Genomic DNA, 20,659 nt, shown 5'->3' on the forward strand with positions numbered 1-20,659 from the left:
GTGGTGGATATTATAATTACAAGGGTTAATAGAGTAGTGGATATTATAATTACAAGGGTTAAAAGGGTGGTGGATATATATAATTACAAGGGTTAATAGGGTGGTGGATATTATATTTACAAGAATTAATAAGGTGGTGGATATTATAATTACAAGTGTTAATAGAGTGGTGGATATTATAATTACAAGGGTTAATAGGGTGGTGGATATTATAATTACAAGGGCTAATAGGGTGGTGGATATTATGATTACAAGGGTTAATAGGGTGGTGGATATTTTAATTACAAGGGTTAATAGGGTGGTGGATATTTTAATTACAAGGGTTAATAGGATGGTGGATATTATAATTACAAGGGTTAATAGGGTGGTGGATATAATAATTACAAGGGTTAATAGGGTGGTGGATATTATAATTACAAGGGTTAAAAGTGTGGTGGATATTATAATTACAAGTGTTAATAGGGTGGTGGATATTATAATTACAAGGGTTAATAGGATGGTGGATATTAATTTTTAATCAAGAAAATCTAAAAATGTGCAAATTTCCTTTTACAGGTTGTTTGCAAAAAATTTGCAATTTTTTTCGCAAAACTTGTGCAATTCGTTTCCTTATGTAAAAGGCTTTCTAAAAAGCTAAATTTTATCAAAATCTGACAAGTGGAAGAGGGTCAAAACAAAGATTTAGTTTGTTACAAGAAAAAGAAGTCATTCAGGGAGTGAGCCTGAGGACTCAGGCAGTTAGTATTAAAGCCAGGTTTTAGGCCTAAAGGTAGGGCTTTGGGTATGTAGGAAAAGTCAGAAAATTTCAACAGCCTCAGACCAATGCTTTTTGAGTTATGTAAAAAAACTACAGGGGGGGTCAATTTGTCCCCCCCCCTCAGCAGGAATAGGGTTAAAATTTTGTTTTTTTTATTTTTTCTTTGAAAAAGTACACTGTGTAGTATGTAGTTTGTATACATTTTCTAGATTCCTTCCATTCTAATTTGCCTTCTTTTTCATATAGTTATGACATAAAATTTTTTATTATGTAATAATGCAGAGACCAGATGTAATAAATAGCAAAAGGTAGTTGAACTACGTAGACCTAGTTAAAACACTTGTCATGTCCAAGATTTAAAGGTTCCACTCAGTCTAAGTTGTTTAAGTTCTTCTCGTGATTCATTTAATTTGATACCTTATTATATTAATGTCAAGCCTTAGCTTCAAAGGAAATGTAAATAGCATGAAATGAAATAGCACCATCAGGATGCAAAGATATAGTGATTCGAAACTTGAGTTGATGACTCAATTCCTTTCTATATTCTATGCTCACCTAAATATGAAGAATTCTTTGTAATTTCGTAAAATTTTGTCAATTATCATTTAATATCATATTAACATAATCCAATAATTTTAGGGATTTCATTAAAAAAAGTATTATTTTATAATCTTCCTTATTTTATAAACGAAAACTGTTGTTGGGGAAAATACTGTTGGAGAAATTAAATAACGAGAGATAAAAAATCGTTAAGGGCTAATTTAATTTTACATATTTGAAAAATCATTAAAAGTCTGTTTGAGTTGACCCCATGTTTGTTAAAATTGAAATATTCTTGGATTTAAAAAATGTATAAAATTCTCAACAATGAACATTTTTATTAAACTTTTTCATAATGTTTAAATCCACAGTATATAGAACACAGTGCAAACTATCTAACTTTAAGTTTAACTTTAGCCAACTTTAATGATGCTTAATGAGTTCTAATGCATTCTAATTTGAGTTCTAATTATGTTTAATACTATTCTGATGTATAGATCAAATCCTAGAATTATATATCAATTCTTAGTTAAGTCATCTTTGTGATATAGATAAATTAAAATTAAAATGTTTGGATTGATTTTGCAGAAACATTTTCAATAATTAGGTTTCCTGTAAATTATTTTTATTGATTTTTACATTTAAAAAAAAAAAATTCGAAGGCTTGTAAGTGAAATATCCAAAAGTGTTCTTTTACAAAACGTAATAACAACCATGCACTAACTATTGAAATATGGCCTTCAATTTTGATACATTAGAGATAGCCACCTTTTGAAACCATTTTTGTGTGTAACCCCATAATGAAGCTCTTTTAGCAAAGGAACTGAGTCTTCGCCACAAAAACTGATTTTCTAATCCCAATATCTTTGCATATAATTCAAACTATGAATAATCTAAGTATGAAATATAAAAGGTGAGTAAACCTTCAGGTTGCCAGGATATAGGAATTAGACATTTATAGCGTGTGGCAAAGACTCTAATCCTCTCTTCTTATTTTGCCAGAATTTGATTTTTTATTTCACATTGATGTCAATGCTTACACTTGGAATACACTGCTTATTCGATAAATTACCAACATAAATGCTGATATTTATATATTAATCAATAATCAGTATATATATATATGTCCAGGAATAGAAGAGAAAAATGTTGTATAAGACCAGCTGATCATTAATTCTGTAATCCTTTCTCTCTCTCTCAGCTCTTGCTGCAGTGTCTCTAAAAATTCTTTTAAAGGACATTAAACGTGGAAGTGGCATGTCCAATTTACAACAGTACCTTTTAAACCTTATTCTCGTAAAGATTGCATGAGATATCATTTTTTCTTACGGGTTCTCTTCAATTAATGACTCGATTGTCTATTTCTGTTATTAGAATCATCAGAGGAAACATATAGAATTAAACACTTTTCAAGCTATAGAAAAATGACAATATCTTTAATATTAAAGGGAGTGTTCGCGAAAAATGAAAGGGGGTACAGGCGTACGGCGTAAAATAAGCACTTTTGGTCGCTACTAATCTTACTTCTATTTGTTGCGTCCATATAAATTCAGAGAGTTTCAACATTTAACTCGGATCAATTAAATAGTCAATTTAATTCCAAACAAATCATTCAGAAATTACAACCAATAGTCATCGATTATTTTTCGACGCATTCGAACTCACTAATTTAGAAAAACAGATTTTTGATTTTTCTCTCCTATATCCAAGAAAGAACGGTTTAAGAGGAAAATCAAAAGTGTGTCCATTGGATACTCAGATTAAGTAATCAGGATTAAGGATATCTCATTCTAAAGTTTTCAGCTCTGGTAACATAATTAAGCTCAAAGGAATTGAGTTTTTGACACAAACTCAAATTTTTTTGGCCCTATATCTATACAACCTAATGGTGTAACCCTTTGATATTTCAAACTTAGATTATTTGATCTAACAGATTTAATAGTTTGCCTAAGGTCTACGACATATAGGGTTGTAAAGATATAGGGATTATGAAAACATAGTTTGTGCAGCAAAGACTTAGTTCCTTTTGTTTGTTCTTCTAAAGAACTACTCAACAAATTAAGTTATTGTTAAAAAATATTAGATTTTAATCTTAAGTGAAAGGAATTGAGTCTTTGTCACAAACTCTGATTTTCTATTCATCATATCTTTGCGACCCAATGTTGTGGACCTTAGATATTTCAAACTATGAATTCTGTAATATCAAATAATCTAAGTTTGAAATATCAAAGATTTTCACCATCAGGTTTATAAGATATAGGAATGTCACTGCTCACATTTGAGTTTGTGGCAAAGACTCTATTCCTTTACTTTAGTTTGACTTGTCTTATTAAGAACAGTTATAAATTCAGTACATTAGTACACTCTGTAAAGGGTATACAGGGTTTAGAAAAACTCACGAGATCCCAACTTTTATCCTTTTCAAACAAACTATAGATATTAGATAACTAATGCTGCATGGTACCATGCACTTAAGGAGAATAGGAGAAATAACATTTTCGTTCCTTTTGCAGAATATCTTTTATGCTTCCTATATATGTCTCTGTTAAACTGTTTAAAATAGGAGGAGGGGTTATGAGATGATATATGTAGCGTATAATACAATGTTATTTTGTTCCCACTTTTCAAACCTTCTTAATTTTGAAATTTTTGTACTCACTGTAAAAGTCGAGCCAAAAAAGTTACATTCTCAGCATTTTTAAGCATAACACACATGTGTGTATTTCTTTTTTTAATGCTTTTCAAAAATGCTATTTCTGCTAATGAAAAAAGTTTTAATATTTTAAAGCTTTCTCAGATTATAAAGATTATTCTGACACTTTAAATGTCCTAAATTCGTCCATAGCAATGCCATACAAAATACAAAATTTGTTCTTAACTATAGAAGATCAGAAAAATAAAAAATTGATGATTATAGCGCAAACAGCTTTTATGAAATCCCCCCTTGAACTAAATATCTGAAATGTTGCTGAGGTTTATGATAATAAATGGACGAGCAAGGGGTGTAGGGAAGTTAGTATATTAAGGTAGAGAGTAGGGGTGGGCACCTTAGGTTATTTATTGTGCAACGGAAAGACACCAAACAACATTTTTAACTATTTAACAAACAAATCTCTTAGTTTGTTAATAAAACTAGTCAGTTTCAAAACATGGTAACAACAATTAAAAATTCTGAATAAAAAAAAAACTTTTTAACGTTCAGACAGTACAGAAAATAAACAAAATTGTCCTATAACTACTTTTTAGTTGTCCGTTAATTTTCAAAATGTAGCTTTGCTCACCCCTGGAGAGTATCTTCCTGTGATTTTTATCGTTTCTTGCTCAAACTTTGGGAATCTAAGTTCTAGACTAATCTCCTCTCCCGTATTCTTTGCAACATTCAGAATAGTTCAAAGTTTTGCCGCACAAGAAGTTTTATAATTTGGCGCTAGTGAGATTATTTGGATGTAAACCTACATAAATTCATATTTGTAATTATAACTTTAAAAAATACATTTGCTAATTCAAAAATAGAAAAGTTGTATTGAATCAAGTAAAATGTTATCATATAAACACAAAGTTTAAGCCAATATTTTAAACACCTACTTAAACATTCAAGTGTTGAATATTGTTCATCGCTAATTGATTTTTTTTCAAATCGAATCCTTTTTTTCTTTCTTTTATTCAGCTCAGAACTAAGGACAATATTGAGTGTATCGATGTAGTCTGAACTTGTTTAATTCATCTTTTTAAATCATTTAATTGAAAATGGACATTNCTACTAGTACTACTACTAGTACTACTACTACTAGTACTACTACTAGTACTACCACTAGTACTACTACTACTAGTACTACTACTAGTACTACTATTACTAGTACTACTACTAGTACTACTACTAGTACTACTACTACTAGTACTACTACTAGTACTACTACTAGTAGTACTACTACTAGTAGTACTACTACTATTACTACTACTAGTACTACTACTACTAGTACTACTACTAGTACTACTACTAAACCTCTCCACACATATTGAATAAATCTTTCGCCTTTTACTAAAGATTTCTGTGTATGGGGAGGGTCATCATTGAGATTACTTTATTTCTCTGCTGGTAGTTACAAACACTGCTTCCTTAAGATAATGCAAGATTGCAGCACTAGTTCACGCATATATACCAAGCCTGTGCTAAGGTGACACAAGGACTGCCCGTGAACCTAGTCAAACTGGAAACGTTTCAAGTGAAACAATAAATACTGGAGGCACAGTCCGGGGTTTCTCTCTGAGTTATTAATTTTGAGCGTTGGTATGATCTGGTCTTAAGTTGTTTTATAGGCTGGGCTCATGCTGTTGAGGCATACTTATCTGGCGTGGAGGTTAACCGTGATCACGAAGGCGGTTCTTCTAGGGTGAGGCCTTTCCATTGCACTACGGTTGGGCTGACCCCTACGATTACCCCAAATGTGGGTAACTCGAACACGTAATTTTTGATAGTGGGGGACTGCATTCGTGCTATCCCCTTATTCTTGTTTACCAATGCTACTCAGAGATGTCGCCACTGGGCATATGTGCACAAGCAACTCAGGGGGATGTCACCAGTACTATTGATGCAAACGAAACAATCTGATGGCCATGGTCTGTCCCCCCGCAAATCACTGATGTAAACCGACCTTAAATTTAGGTTGTCTTAGGTCTGAATTAGGCAGGGGCGTATGAGGGCTTTTGTTTCGGGGGGAAAAGGAATTGATTCTTGGACACAAACTCGAATGTTCTAATTTCTATATTTCTGTAATCTGATGGTATAACCTTTTATATTTCAAACTTTACTTTGTTGTTCTAGCTTAATTTTTAGTTTTAAATATCTAAGGTCTGCGACTTTGGAGTGAAAAAAAATATGGGATTAAAAATAAGAGTTTGTGGCGAAGACTCAATTCCTTTGCTACTCATTTTCGGAGACCTTAGATATATAAAACTATGAAATCTGTTATAAAAATATTCTAATTTTGCTATATCCAATTTGGACACCATCAGGGGTTGCAAGATAAATTTGAGTTGGTGTGAAAGATTAACCTCATTTATGAAGCTTAGAAAAATAATATTTACGATCTGGATTAAGGTTTAGGACCTGGATCCAATTCTTGACATGATGAATCCAACATCTGGCCGGATCCGCATAAAAATGGATCCGATCCTTAGTATTGAATTTAAGAATGAAAAAACAGGAATACATAATGTCATGTACAAACATAAAGAAAAATTTAAAGCTGGTATAAAGGTTTGCTGGGTGGAATCTATTAGAAATTCTAAAGATGAATCCCATTTTATTGTCCAAAACAGAGCCAATATAGTGTTCATTGTCCAAAACAGAGACAATTTTGCTGTTTATTGTCCAAAACAGAGACAATTTTGCTGTTTATTGTCCAAAACAGAGACAATTTTGCTGTTTCTTGTCCAAAACAGAGACAATTTTTTAGTTTATTGTCCAAAACAGAGACAATTTTGGCACTTTTCCCACAATAGATATTCAGAGATGGGAACTCATGTATTGTGGATTTCAAGTTTAATGCTTTATCTTGATTTTTTGCTAATCTGCAGATTTCTTTGATCTTTACTCAAGATCCCTCTAGGTAATTGTATCCTGAAGGGATAAATGACTGAAGAGATTAAGCATTGATGCTCAAATTAAAAGTGCTTACAGTGGAAATCGGAAACAAAATCCACCGTAGACATATTTTTCCTTTTTTTCCTATTTCAAATTTTATGGCTTGTGGTTGGCTGAACGAGATTCTGCAGTAAAATTTAAAAAGAAATGATTAAATAATCTTCCGATTAACAAAAAGAGGAGATAAGCTTTTATCTCGATATCCATTTTCTTAAGTTTTCAGCTCGGAATTATGAGTTTTTTATGAGTTATTCGGTTCACGTAGTGTGGACTGTGGGGAACGCTCTGCCCACCATGAGCCTCTCAATTTTAAAATACTGTACCGAGAAACCACTTTTATAAACTATTAACTTTCTTGTAATGCAAAATTGTTGATTAATAGACTTTTAAAAATCTGAAGAAAAAAATTAAACATGTTTTGATAAATTAAAAGATTTCCAACAAAGCAAGCTGAATTCACACCAGTCAAATAACGTTCTTTCTGCGAAAAATCTATATTGTACTCGGCTCAGTACTGTATCACAAATCTGGAAGACTCATGACTGCATCTGGGAGGCTCATGGCGACAANTTTTTTTTTTTACGTTTTTGAAGAAAAATATATTTTTAGAAAATTAATTATCTCCGCTCCAAAAATTTCTTTTAGAAAATAAACTTCAGTTAATTTTGTTTGTTGTTTAAAAATACAAAACCATTTCACCATAAACCTAAAATACAAATTTGTGTTTTTATTCTAAACATTTTTAGAAAGGAATTAAATCTTTGTCACAGACTCGATTTTATCTTTGCCAACCAAATGTCGTAGACTTCAGTTTTTTCAAATTATAAATTCTGCTAGATTTAAAAATTCAAATTTGAAATATCTAAGGTTTTCACCATTAGGTTGCAAAGACATAGGGAATAGAAAATTTGAGTTTGTGGCAAAGACTAAATTCCTTTCACAATGTTTTAGAGTCTTCAACTATTATAAAGTGCTCAGTTTTTGTTTTTTAAATATTTTAGATCTAAATGTTAAATATTGAAGTGAAGATTAATTATGATTATATATGTTACCCAAAACCACGAGAGAAGCACTGAATATACACACAAAACTATAACGCTTGTTTCATTAAACATTACTGGTACACTTAAGTGACCTCGTAGCTTTTTTAGTTTTGATTCTACGCTTAAACTAAATTATTTGTTGCACATTAGAAATATGAAAATAAATTTCTCAAGAGGTCTCTGATAAGAAGAAATATATGGATGAAAACATGCAAGATTTAACATAAAATTTACGTTAAAATTACATTGCAGATAGTTTTAAATTGTTTTTTTTGTTTAAATCACATGATTAACTTTTAATCTAAAAGTTTAAAATTTCAAAGGAAAAACTTACCCTTTTCATTTTTTGACTTTTAAAATCTGTTCTCTTATAATGTTGACACAATCTAAATTCTAACTGTTGTTTGCTCAAACACTCTTCCCATTATCTCACTTCACAATAAACAAACACCGGAAGTTAAGCTACCCTGAGCTAAGCCAGATCTGATCCTGGGTTCACTTTGGCTCTGGGTTCGAGGTTTAGTCGAGGCTGGTTCATCCAGCCTCGGTATTTCATTCTATCCGGCCTCAAGATGCAAGGAAGACGGTTAAACTAATCCAAGCGGCCTCATCCACTCCACGAGCTTTGTTACATCTTGGAATGTTTTTCACTTTCAACATTCCTTTATTCATGCTTATATGTGTACAATGTTAATCCTTGCTTTTTATAATTTTCTTATAGTTTCCTTTTTTTATAATGATTTAACATTTCTTCTCAATTGTATTTAAACAATATTGAGATTTTTATTTTGAATTTTAATAAAATTTGTTTTTGCAAATCAGGAATGGAACATTTTACTTGTGAAAAGTTTGCAGAATTAAATCAGATTCTGTGAAAATGTGCTTTTAAATAAAACAAAATAATACATTTCCTAATTTATGGAGAAAAAAGTTGGCACATTTAAATTTTTTGCACAAACCTGCTAAACCTGCTAGGGATTTGACAGTTTTCACTTTACGGAAAAATTAAATGAATGTTGCTGTAGAGAAAAAAAATCTAAAATCAAATTAATTTTCAATTAATCAAAATGCTTTAAATGGAATTACCAAAACTTTGCAGAAAATATAAATAAGTTTATTCTTAAATCTTACTTTTGGGAAAATTCAAAACGATTGTTTGTTTTTCAAATACGATATTGTCGTTTCTTCTTTTGTTTTTCAAGTTTGTCAATTTTAAGCCTATTTTTTAGTAACAAGGTTTTAATTTTATTAAATGAAAAATGTTTTCTTTCGTTTTTAAAATCTATGCCCACCCCTAATCCTGCAAACATTTGTGTAAAATGTGATATTCTACATATTTCAAGATATTTGCATGTTATGTGTATATAAACAAGATGTCTGTATTCTACATATTTCAAGATATTTGCATGTTATGTGTATATAANGTTAAAATATCAACTCAGGTATATCCAAGGATCAGGGATCCAGGAAGTTAAAATATCAACTCAGGTATATCCAAGGATCAGGGATCCAGGAAGTTGCATCATATTTAGCTAGCTAAATAAAAGCTATATTTTGAGACAATCTAGTGTACAGAGATCCACTTCATTTAATTAGATGATTTTCAACTAATAACGTTATAATAGCTTCAAATTCACATAAGATTGCTAAAATGTTATGTTCCTATTCTACAGTTTTATGGGTACCACTGTACATATAAAAAGAACTCTTCATTAAACTTAAAGAGAGGCATAATTAGCAACGTTATCTTCTTCTGACCATCAATAAGTGGAAGCAATGTTTGTTTATCTATCCAAAAATATAAAGCAGCATTGAGACGACAATTTAAAAACAATATTATCTGAAACCAAAGAAAATTTCAAATAGTAAATTTACAATATTGTAGAGGATTATAAAATCTGCAAATCAGTAGCGTCGGATCCTGGAACCAGAGAAGACCTACTCATCTTCCTCTTCTTTAATACACTCGTTATTTATCATGTATTTATATCTAAAAGCAATAAATGTACTTCTAAAATATCTTTTTACTTGAAAAAGGTTTAGAGGGCTTCGTTGGTTGTGTTGACTCTTTTTCAGAGTGATCACTATGAATAACACCGACAGCGGCTGTATGGAAAATGATGATAATAAAAGATGAAACATTTGGCGCAGATTTCCATTGTTGGATATTTTTCTGTTAGATATTTAATTAAATTCAGAAAAAAATGTTCTCTAGAAAATTATTAAAATTAAAAATGAAGACCATTTGGCCAAATACAACATTCTAGTTTAGCAAATCAGAAAATTGATAAAGGTAAAGGAATTGAGTCTTTGCCACAAACTAAAATTTTCTAATCCTTATATCTTTGCAAACATGGGTGTAAAACTTTGATATTTCAAACTTTGACTATTTGATCTAACAAAAATCATAGTTTAAAATATTTAAGGTCTACGACATCGTGTTGCCAAGATATATGGATTAGAAAATCAGAGTTAGTGAAAAAGACTCGTTTCTTTTGATATTGTTGTTCTGCAGATAGGTATTGAATAAAAAATGTTTTAAGAATAACTTTGTTGTTATTGACGAAAACACAAAAGTTGAATTAGAAAAAAATATAGTTGCATGGAAAATATGTATAAATACATGTAGGTTAAAGTTAAAGGGACTGTAGGTGTCAATTCAAGTGACCCTCCATTTGTAGAGTGGCACGCATCATTCAAAACAGTACCCTTAAAACCTCTGACTGTCGGACTTATTCAAACTTATATTTAGACATTTTCTAAAAGCGAAAGAAAATAATTTTTTTCTTTTGAATTCTTTAAACCCACATTTAAGGTAAATATTCAGTAATTACAACTTACAAAGGAGATGTACTTACAAGTTCACATTGCAGCCTGTGAATATCAGGTTTGACAAGAATTCAAGTGCTTTTCAAGAGATTTATACACCAAGCTCTCTGTACTTGAAGAAACATACAGGGGTTTAAAGGGTACTGTTCTAAATCAGGCTTTTCTTTCTTTTGATGAAGGATCACTTGAAATTAGCTCCAGTATGTTACCTTTAAATAAGTTATGGCTTTTAGTTCTTACAATTGAAAGGTGATTAAAATTGTTGAGTTTGCAGAGGTGACATTTACATCTTTGCAACCTCAGGAGAGTTGATACAAATATATCGAGATCTTATGATAAAACTGAGTTATAACATATCCATCAATATATCTATCTATCCATTTATCTATCTAAATCTCTATCTCTCAATCTATCTATCTATCTATCTATCTATCTATCTTTCTATCTATCTATCTATCTATCTATATATATATATCTATCTACCTTTCTATATAACTACCAACCTATATATATATCTATTTATCTTTCTATCTTTCTATCTATCTATCTATCTATCTATCTACCAATCTATCTATCTAACTATCTATATTTGTCTATCCTTACTATCTATTCCATCACCATAATTCCTGACTTCCATTATTGGGCAATATTGCATCTATTAAGTTGTCTCTCTCTATCTTATATGTTTGCTATCCATATATATATCTACCCTTGTTATCTATCCCTATCTATCCATATATATATCTATCCTTGTTATCTATCCCTATCTATCCATATATATCTACCCTTTGTTATCTATCCCTATCTATCCATATATACCAATCCTTTGTTATCATATCCAAATCTATCCATATATATCTATCCTTTGTTATCCATCCTTTGTTATCTTTCCAAATGTATCCTTTGTTATCTATCCATATCTATCCATATATATCTATCCTTTGTTATCTTTCCATATGTATCCTTTGTTATCTATCCATATCTATCCATATATATCTATCCTTTGTTATCTTTCCATATCTATCCTTTGTTATCTATCCATATAGAAAACAAAGATGAGATTAAATCACTCATGGAACGAACTAAAGCCCTTGAAACACAGAACACACAGAAGGATAACAAAATCAAAGAATTAACAGACGAGATTAACGATACGCAGCAACATCAGAGGAATTTCAGTATCCGTATCAAGGGGTTACATGTACCAAAGGAATACAAAGATGAAGAATTCCTGAAATACGTTTATACTCAAGCAATCTAACCATCTCTTGAATTTGCTAAGCTGAAAGGGGAAATAAGCCAAGTACCAGAATACGATAAAGTTATTGAACATGGTCATGTCCTTCCATCACGTTTATCTCCAGCTGGTTCAAGACGTAGTCAAACGGGTCCACCACTCATTATCCTACGTTTTCTATCAAGACCCATTCGAGCCAAGGTTATCAAGTTCATCTACCCTGCCTTAAATCCTGTAGATGCTGCTAAGCACAAGTGGTTTATTCCAAAAGAATACCGACTGTCAAATGAAAAAATCAACCAGGGAGGAACTATCCAAATCAACGGTGATCTCACTAGAAGGAATTCTGAATTGTTGGCTGCCCTAAGAGTTGAAGCAAAGAAGAAGGAGAAGATGCACAAAGTCTGGACAACACTCAACGGGAAGATTATGTACGCCAGTGATCCAGAAAGCAAGAACACAAAAATCATGAACTCTCTATTTCAGAAATATTAAATTTCAACTATTAAATTAAAACTGGTAAATGTTCTACTGAAATTAAGTTCTTAAATCGAAAAATTTGCACTAACCCCAAGTATTGCCTCTTTTCGCACGGTTTGTTTAAATATGCAAACTTGAGATATTATGTACTTTTTTCAAATTTTCTGATTTCTTTCCAAACTAAAGAACAATTGTCTATTTTTTCTAACGAACCCCATTTCTATTTGAGCATTCTTATCAATATGCCACACCGTTTTTTCCCATCGCTTACACAATCCCATCCTCTTCCTATCCTATCTCCTTTCAACCCTCTTTGGTGGATTACATGCATATTTCGACAAAGATATTACAATTTTATCAGTTCTAAATTGAATAAAACACGACCACGATGATCTTGAAGATGTGAAAAATTATATAGGTTCCCTTAATAAAAATAAGCAATATACTCTTAATTACAATGATTATCTAGATCAAACAAATATGGGTCCCAAATTATTTTCAAACATTGAGGTTAGAAATACATACCAAAGTGAAAACAATTTTGTATCAAACATTAGAAATTTTAGCGGATTAAATGTCCTTAGTTTAAACATTCAAAGTTTGCCATCAAAATTTGAGGAATTGAAAATATTTCTTGATAGAATTGAAAAATCAGGAGGTAATGTATCAGTTTTAATTTTACAAGAAATATGGGATGTTTCTATACCTAACTTATTTTTTATCAAAGATTTCGAACTATTCACTAATACACGTAAAACATCAAAAGGGGGAGGTGTTGCAATATATTGTAAAAAAAACTTATATTTACCAGCAAACAATATCACGCTAAACTATAAATCAAAGAAGAAGGTTAAATTTGTCCCACATTACTTGTACTTCTTTGTAACCTCGTAGGTCTTCTAGTTTTGATTTTATATCCACAAGCAAGGTTATAATGCAAGGAAAGTTATTTCAGAGCTAGGTGTATGCATCTCTTGTACTGCAGTGTACTGTCTCTGAGCGTTAATGTAAACACAAGACGGATGTCGAAGTCTGGCATGGGACATATCTTTCACATAAAAAATCAATGAAATATTCTGGTCATAGGAAACTTTTATGTGAATTATCAAAATTATCAAAATTTAATGCTTTTAACCTCCTCGGACACTAAACCAACACTGGTGCATCTATTCTTGTTTACAATTTCTCCCAGAGAGAACTGGTTCCAATATGTCTGCAGAGTATACGCAGTTTCAATTAACTTTCCTTGCATTTTACCCTTGTGCACAAGTAAAAAAAGCCAACCCATGTAGTCACATAATAGAAATTCAAAACATTTTGTGTTTCTCGATAGCTCTCTCTTAAAGGTACAGACCGGCTATGTAAGGTAGTTAAACTGAGTATATAATGTTGTGAACAAACTCTTTATGATTCATTTGAGACATAAAAAACGTTTCCACATGGTTTCCACGAAGTATAATTACTGAGTTTGAGTCCATGTTAACGTTCAAAATCATGAATTTGGATTTTCAGAATCAGTTTTTTTAAATCATTAAATAACGACGACGAAAAATAAAGTAAAAATTATACAGTAAAAGCTAATTAGGTGTTTAGGAACATATTTCTCAAAAGAAACTTGTCAATAAATCAATGCTAGAATATATTATTTCGTTTTTATCATTATATTGAATTTCTTATAAAATTATATATACAGTAAAAGCTAATTAGGTGTCTAGGAACATATCTCTCAAAAGAAATTTGTCAATAAATCAATGCTAGAATATATTATTTCGTTTTTTTATCATTAAATTGAATTTCTTATTCTCTATTAATTTGTTCGCAGATTTCTACAAATTCTTCAAATGTCGTCTTTTACTGTAAAATTTTGTTTACATTTTTTTTGTCGTCGTTATTTGATAATTTAAAAAAAAACAATTCCGAAAATGTATTCACCCAAAACTACGATTTTGAACTTCGACTTTGCTATCAAACTCAGGATTTACAGATCTTTAAAAAGTTGTATTTGTATGTCTCAAATGAATCCTAAAGAATTTGTCCACAACACTGCATACTCAATTTAACTACCTTACATAGCCGGTCTGGCCCTTTATAACCTTGCCCACCTAGTTAACTTTTTTGTAGGCCTTGGTATTAAAAATTAAATTTTTTAATAATTACCGTTATATGTAACTGTAAATGTACAAACGATTTACTATTTCTAAGTTTATCAAAGCAATTAATATCATGGAATGAATAATAATCTTTTATTATTAATTATCATTGATATCTCATTGATATATGTTGTTGTTAAATGTAGTATTAAAGGGACTGTGAGCGTAGTTACAAGTTATCCTCCAAGCAAAGATGACAATGCCGCTTTACAGTGGTACTCTGGAAACCTTCATCATTCTGATTAAAAAACGATACTATCGTTTTTCAGACTTAAAAAGAAACAAAAACTTGGAAATCTAATTCATAACTCGGCTAATTGCTATCTTTACTATTTAAAGAGAGGGTCACTTGAAATTAAGCCTTCTGTCCCTTTTAAGGTGTTGGGGAGGGGGGTTTAAGTTTTAAGGTTTTAAGTTAAGATTTTTTTCAAATAATGGTTTCTGAAAAGGGTTTCATTTCGCAAAATTTTACGAACCGAAATTCTAAACATTTCTTTCGTTGCGTAACAATTTTTTGCGAAAAAAAACAATTTGCGCAATCACTCGCAAAATTCGTGATACGCAAAAATGCACTATTCCGCTTTTTCGCAATACTGTTTTGCGCAATTTTGATTTTTTCGCTAAGGAAAAGTGGTTTCCTGACTCAACAAGTGTTCAATTCTGTCAATTTCTCCATTGCTTCTGATAAGCAAAGAATGCGCAAGTCACTTTTAAAGAGACACCACAATTGAAAATGGACAACTGAAAGAAAAAAAACATGGATTTATAATTCATACACGATCTGACAAAGCTTTTAAGAATTGTAAAATCGGTATTGCTATCTTTGCACGGAGGTTACTTTGCATCTAATGGGAGAAAAACAAACTTATAGTAATTTAAATTACCAAAGTTTTTTGAAAATCTTGAAAAGTAAATCTATTTAATAATTATTTATAACTTTAACTGTATTTATGTAAAACTGTACATGATTATCTGCTATGTACATTGTACCGTAAATATATTTACAACTGTTACCTAAAACTGTACATTGTAGACATTAGACATGTAGACATGTAGACATGTAGACATGTAGACATGTTTATCTGTAGTAAATGCCATATACTATTAAAACTTTGTCCCAAACTGTACATTGTACAGTCCAGGTACATTGTACACATTTATGCAAAATTGTACATATTTAGAATTTATCGAAAAACTGTACATTTTACTGTACACATTTATTCCAAACTTTACATATTTAAATTTTATCTAAAAAACTGGATAAAATTATATAGAAAGTAGTAGTAGTTTATGTCTCCCTAGGGATTTACAATATTGACTAACAAAGAAAAGGTGTAATTATTAATTACACCTTAGTTATTTTAAAAACTTGAATTATTACGCGTTTAGATGTTTGAAAGAAATTCTATGCGAAATTAAATGCACATCTTCCCCCTTCCGTAGTAAATTTTAAACCGTATTTGCGTATTTTTCTTGTTTTTCCGGTTGTCTAGCTAGGCGTCAGCTGGATGCGTATAGGGCGTCATGGCGCCTGGAGTACGCAAAGCGTCAGAGGCGCCTGAGTATAAATAGTTTAAGCGTTGTAGGGTATAATGCAGTTCAATTTAAAACTCACACGCAGCGCCATGGTCTCAAAATTGGTAAAAGATTACTTCCTATTCCTAGCTTTACACTTCCTACTTCCTATTCTAGTATTTCTAACTCGACACTTCCTTCTTCCTATTCTGGTATTCTTAGCTTGACACTTCCTAAATCCTATTCTAGTATTCCTAGCGAGACACTTCCTACTTCCTATTCTAATACTCCTAGCTTGGCACTTCCTACTTCCTATTCTAGTATTCCTAGCTTGACACTTCCTACTTCCTATTCTAGTATTCCTAGCTTGACACTTCCTACTTCCTATTCTAGTATTCCTAGATTGATACTTTCTTCTTCCAATTATAGTATTCCTAGTTTGACACTTCCTACTTCCTATTTTAGTATTCCTAGATTGATACTTCCTTTTTCCGATTCTTGTATTCCTAGATTGACACTTCCTATTTCTTATTTTAGTGTTCCTAGCTTGACACTCCCTACTATCTGTTCTAGTATTCCGTGATTGACACTTTCTACTTCCTATTCTAGTATTCCTAGCTTGACACTTCCTTCTTCCTATTCTAGAATTCTTAGCTTGAAACTTCCTACATCCTATTCTAGTATTCCTAGCGTGACACTTCCTACTTCCTATTCTAGTATTCCTAGCTTTACACTTCCTACTTCCTTTTTTAGTATTCCTGCATTGTTGATTTTTGCTTCCTATTATGATACTTTCTGTGTCTTGCCTTATACTTTTTATTTTAGTATTCATGCATTAATGCTTCTTGCAACCTGGCTTGATACTTCCTCTTTCGCACTAATATTCTTCTTTTTATCTGCTTTGATTCTTCCTGCTTCCTACTTTAATTCGTCCTGCTTCCTACATTGATTCTTCCTGTTTTCTACTTTGATTCTTCCTGCTCCCTGCTTCCTAATTTTATTCTTCCTGTTTCAAACTTTGATTTGTTCTTCTTCATTGTTTGATACACTCTGTTTCTTTGTTTAATACTTCCTGTTTCTTAGTTTGATACTTCCTTTTTCTCCTAGCTTGACATTTTCTGCTTCATAGTCAATACTTCCTGGTTCCTAGCTTCATACTTAATGCTTCCTGTTGTGATGCTTCCTGTTTCGATGATTTCTTTTCCACTTTTTCTACCTAGTTCATAATTGCATTATCATATTTCTTATTTATTACTTCCTACCTACCAATATCTACTCTATGCTTGATACAGAGTAATTTCTATCTTCAACTTCATTTAAATTTAATGCATCTTCCTTACTAAATAGGTCTACATAATTTTTTCAATATGCCATGTTTTTCAATGTTGATTTATTTGCAGGTTGCTAGTATAGTCCTGATAGTCCCAGTAGCAGTCTGGGCTGCTCTTCCCCACAGCCCCGCTCCTTATGCACCCGCCCCCTACTCTCCAGCCCCCGCCCACCATGGATATTGTGATCCTAAGGCCCCACCAAAGTGTGCCGAAGGATCTGACCTCCCCTACTGTATCCTAGACCCTGAATATCCCGCTTATGATATTGCTCACAAAATCTCCCAAGACGCCCTTTTCCTGAAGAAGTATGCTGATGTCGCTGACCAGTCTGCTGATGATCTTGTTGAGCACATTAGCAAACCCCAGGAGGAGTCCTTCGACTACAAGTACTACACTGGAGCATCCAAGGGCCCATCTCCTTATGATGCCACCAACTGGATCGGACCTGAGGGATACCTGTGCCCATCTGATGTTGACTATGCCAAGATCACCCGTGCTGTCAACGTTGAGGGACACTGGAGAATTATTCTTCAGCACATTCCTGAAGGTTACGGATATGGACACTACAACTACACCCAGACTACCAGACTAGAGACCTGTCTCTTCCCAGACTCCGCCTGTAGACTCGTTGCTCCCTGTTATAACAGCAAGTGCACCCAGAAGTATGTCTACCACAGGATGCTCTCTGTTGATCCCTGTGATCCTTACAGAGGATTCTTCATTGACACCTACAAGCTCCCCAGTGCTTGCTCTTGCCATGTTCCCCAGTAAATGTCTTTCAAAGTATTAGAAAACCAAAGCTGAAATCCCTTCACATCATGTCTTAGAACCAAAGGAAATCTTGTTGTACAATCATGCAGTCCAAATCCTGAATCCTTTCCCAATTCCGTCCTGATATCCTATTTCCTTTTATATCCTGAAAATTATTCCTTACATTTAAAGAAAAAAATCCAGTGCTCCCAAATCATATTCCTCTTATCTATCATCCTTCCCTGACGATTCCTGACATCCAACATTTCTAATCCATACGTCCTGATTTAGTACTGCACTCCATTTCCTGATTTCTTGTCCACCAAACAAAACCTAATCCTAATCCTGACACCTACTAAACAATATCCAAATCCTCTAAACATGTTAATCCTCCCAAAAATCCAAATCCTCCACATTTCCCAAACCCAAGAGATCGTTCCTCTTGCCAACCTAGTCCTTCCCAAGAACCTGACTGATGAGAACCATGGAAAATCACCATTAGTTTATTTATTTATTTATTTATTTTAACGACATATTCCCATATTATCTCGGCGTGGCCTCCTTGGAACGGAACTGCAAAACATCTGCCGCGTCCTGGTAGAAAGGGAACAAGTCGTCTTCTGTGATATTTTGCCATTTTTGTGGTGCGAGTTGCTGTGAGTTAATAAATTGAACCCATAATTATTATTTTTTTTTTAGAAAAAACTTTGCGATTAAAAGAGGAATGTTTTTGATTATTTTAAGGGACTGTAAACATAATTTTAAATGACCCTAATTATGAAAAGATGGCAATGTCCGATTCACAACTATAACCTTGAAACCTGAATCTAATCAAAAATGTGAAGAATAGTGTATTTTCTGACTCAAAATAGGTTTATTTCTGTAAGCTTCTCCATTGCTTCTTATAACCAAAAAATAGGCAAGTCACTTTCGCAGAGAAACCGCAAATAAACATAAACAGTCTGAAGAAAAAAAACATCAGGTATCGTTGTAAATCGGGCATTGTCATCTTTGCATGGAGGGTCACTTGAAATTACACTCAATTCCCTTTGAATAAGGTTTCAGTAAGTTTCACAATGCTATTTATTTCGGAAAAGCAAAACTGTATTTCATAAACTCATAATTATTACTTTAAATATTTGGCAAAGTATGTAATTTGGGTGAAGAGGAGTTCATTTGAAAGAATTCCACTGAACATAGTTTGGATTTTAAAAATTCAGTAATAATTGACTAAAACAGATGAAAATAAAAAGATTATTTTATTTAAAGGTCGGATAAGTAAATCAAAGTCATTTAAAGGGAGTGTTCGCGAAAAGTGAAAGGGGGTATATGCTTACGTTAATTGTTAAAAACAACTCATACTGGAGAACATGGCGTCCATACAAAGTCAGAAAGTTGCAATATAAAACTCGGATTAAATTAGATTAAATTAAAACTAAATTGAACATGTTCTGAGCTACATAAAATTGAGTTTGTATGATTTGGTGAGGTAAAATCAAAGGTCAAGGCATGGCGACAATTCAAAGTAGACCCTGTACTTTTCATAACAGTCTAGCTCTATGTGATGGTTCGTGACTCATTTCAGTTTATAAATTTACCAGGAAACAAAGTTTAATTGTCAAGGTGCACGATTAGTGCCTGCACACACACTTTGCGGTTACATTCAAGCAAATCATCTATTTATCTATTTATCTATTTATCTATTTATCTATTTATCTATTTATCTATTTATCTATTTATCTATTTATCTATCTAATCCTTCTATTCTGTCTATTTGTTCTAACTGTTAGAATTTAAAAATGTCCAAAAATTTCATAATTGCACTATAGTGAGGAGGGCTTCAATGTCTGAAATAGAGTTTTCTGTAAAACCTCTATGAATATTATATAATGTATGTAGTATATAATAAAATGTATAATATATATTATGTTCTTATTTTATCTTTACTCTGTGAATCTTCGCTTAATCCTTGATATTTTTTGTAACTTGAGAAAATCTTTAAACATCTAAGTTTAGAGCTATATAATACTAGAATAGCAGATAAACCAACTGTGATGAGAACCTTGAAATGTTCATCCTTCTCACCAATTGTGTTTCAAAGTAGATGAAAGTTATGATGAAAAGACTAGCTACTGGTCGACTTTGAAGTGTCACAACACCTTAGACTTTGATTCTCTATCTCACTAAATTATATACTTTATTGAAGCCCGAGACATTTTGATTTAATTTGTACTAGAATTAATTGGCAAAATCTAGAAACTATAGTGCCCGGCGTTGCCCATCGAAATTAGAAAAAATTGAATTTGTTTAGCATATGTTACCCCCCGGGTACCCATGGGGTTCCTTAATTAAATGTCAGCCGTTTTGCCAGCTATAAAATATG

The 20,659-nt window shown here is 32.1% G+C and overlaps 2 protein-coding genes and 2 non-coding genes across 6 annotated transcripts in view; 3 read left to right on the forward strand and 1 right to left on the reverse strand.

The window, feature by feature from the left end:
• Positions 1-8,612, reverse strand: part of LOC111710709 (ectonucleotide pyrophosphatase/phosphodiesterase family member 6) — a 67,038-nt gene extending 58,426 nt beyond the window's left edge. For 2 of the 3 annotated variants that reach the window (XR_002767111.1, XM_023484826.1), the window contains exon 1: positions 8,319-8,612. Coding sequence is in view for 2 of the 3 variants with exons in the window: in XM_023484826.1 (XP_023340594.1) it covers positions 8,319-8,327 (9 nt within the window). In the remaining variant the exon portion in view is untranslated. The remainder of the gene's footprint in view (positions 1-8,318) is intronic. The other variant, XM_023484827.1, reaches the window with a different exon arrangement.
• On the forward strand, positions 5,293-5,412 carry LOC111710720 (U5 spliceosomal RNA). The gene has a single exon (XR_002767115.1). It is a non-coding gene; the product is annotated as a U5 spliceosomal RNA (small nuclear RNA).
• On the forward strand, positions 5,637-5,801 carry LOC111710719 (U1 spliceosomal RNA). Its single transcript, XR_002767114.1, has one exon. It is a non-coding gene; the product is annotated as a U1 spliceosomal RNA (small nuclear RNA).
• A 7,671-nt stretch (positions 8,613-16,283) lies between the features above and the next one.
• On the forward strand, positions 16,284-18,960 carry LOC111710718 (neurotrophin 1). The gene is made up of 2 exons (XM_023484836.1): positions 16,284-16,320; positions 17,596-18,960. Exons 1-2 carry the CDS (start codon positions 16,306-16,308, stop codon positions 18,295-18,297), a joined length of 717 nt encoding a protein of 238 aa, XP_023340604.1. The 5' UTR covers positions 16,284-16,305; the 3' UTR covers positions 18,298-18,960.
• The last annotated feature ends 1,699 nt before the right edge of the window (positions 18,961-20,659 follow it).

This window comes from Eurytemora carolleeae, unplaced genomic scaffold, assembly GCF_000591075.1.
Source record: "Eurytemora carolleeae unplaced genomic scaffold, Eaff_2.0 scaffold1066, whole genome shotgun sequence".
In the NCBI taxonomy this organism is placed as follows: Eukaryota; Metazoa; Arthropoda; class Copepoda; order Calanoida; family Temoridae; genus Eurytemora; species Eurytemora carolleeae.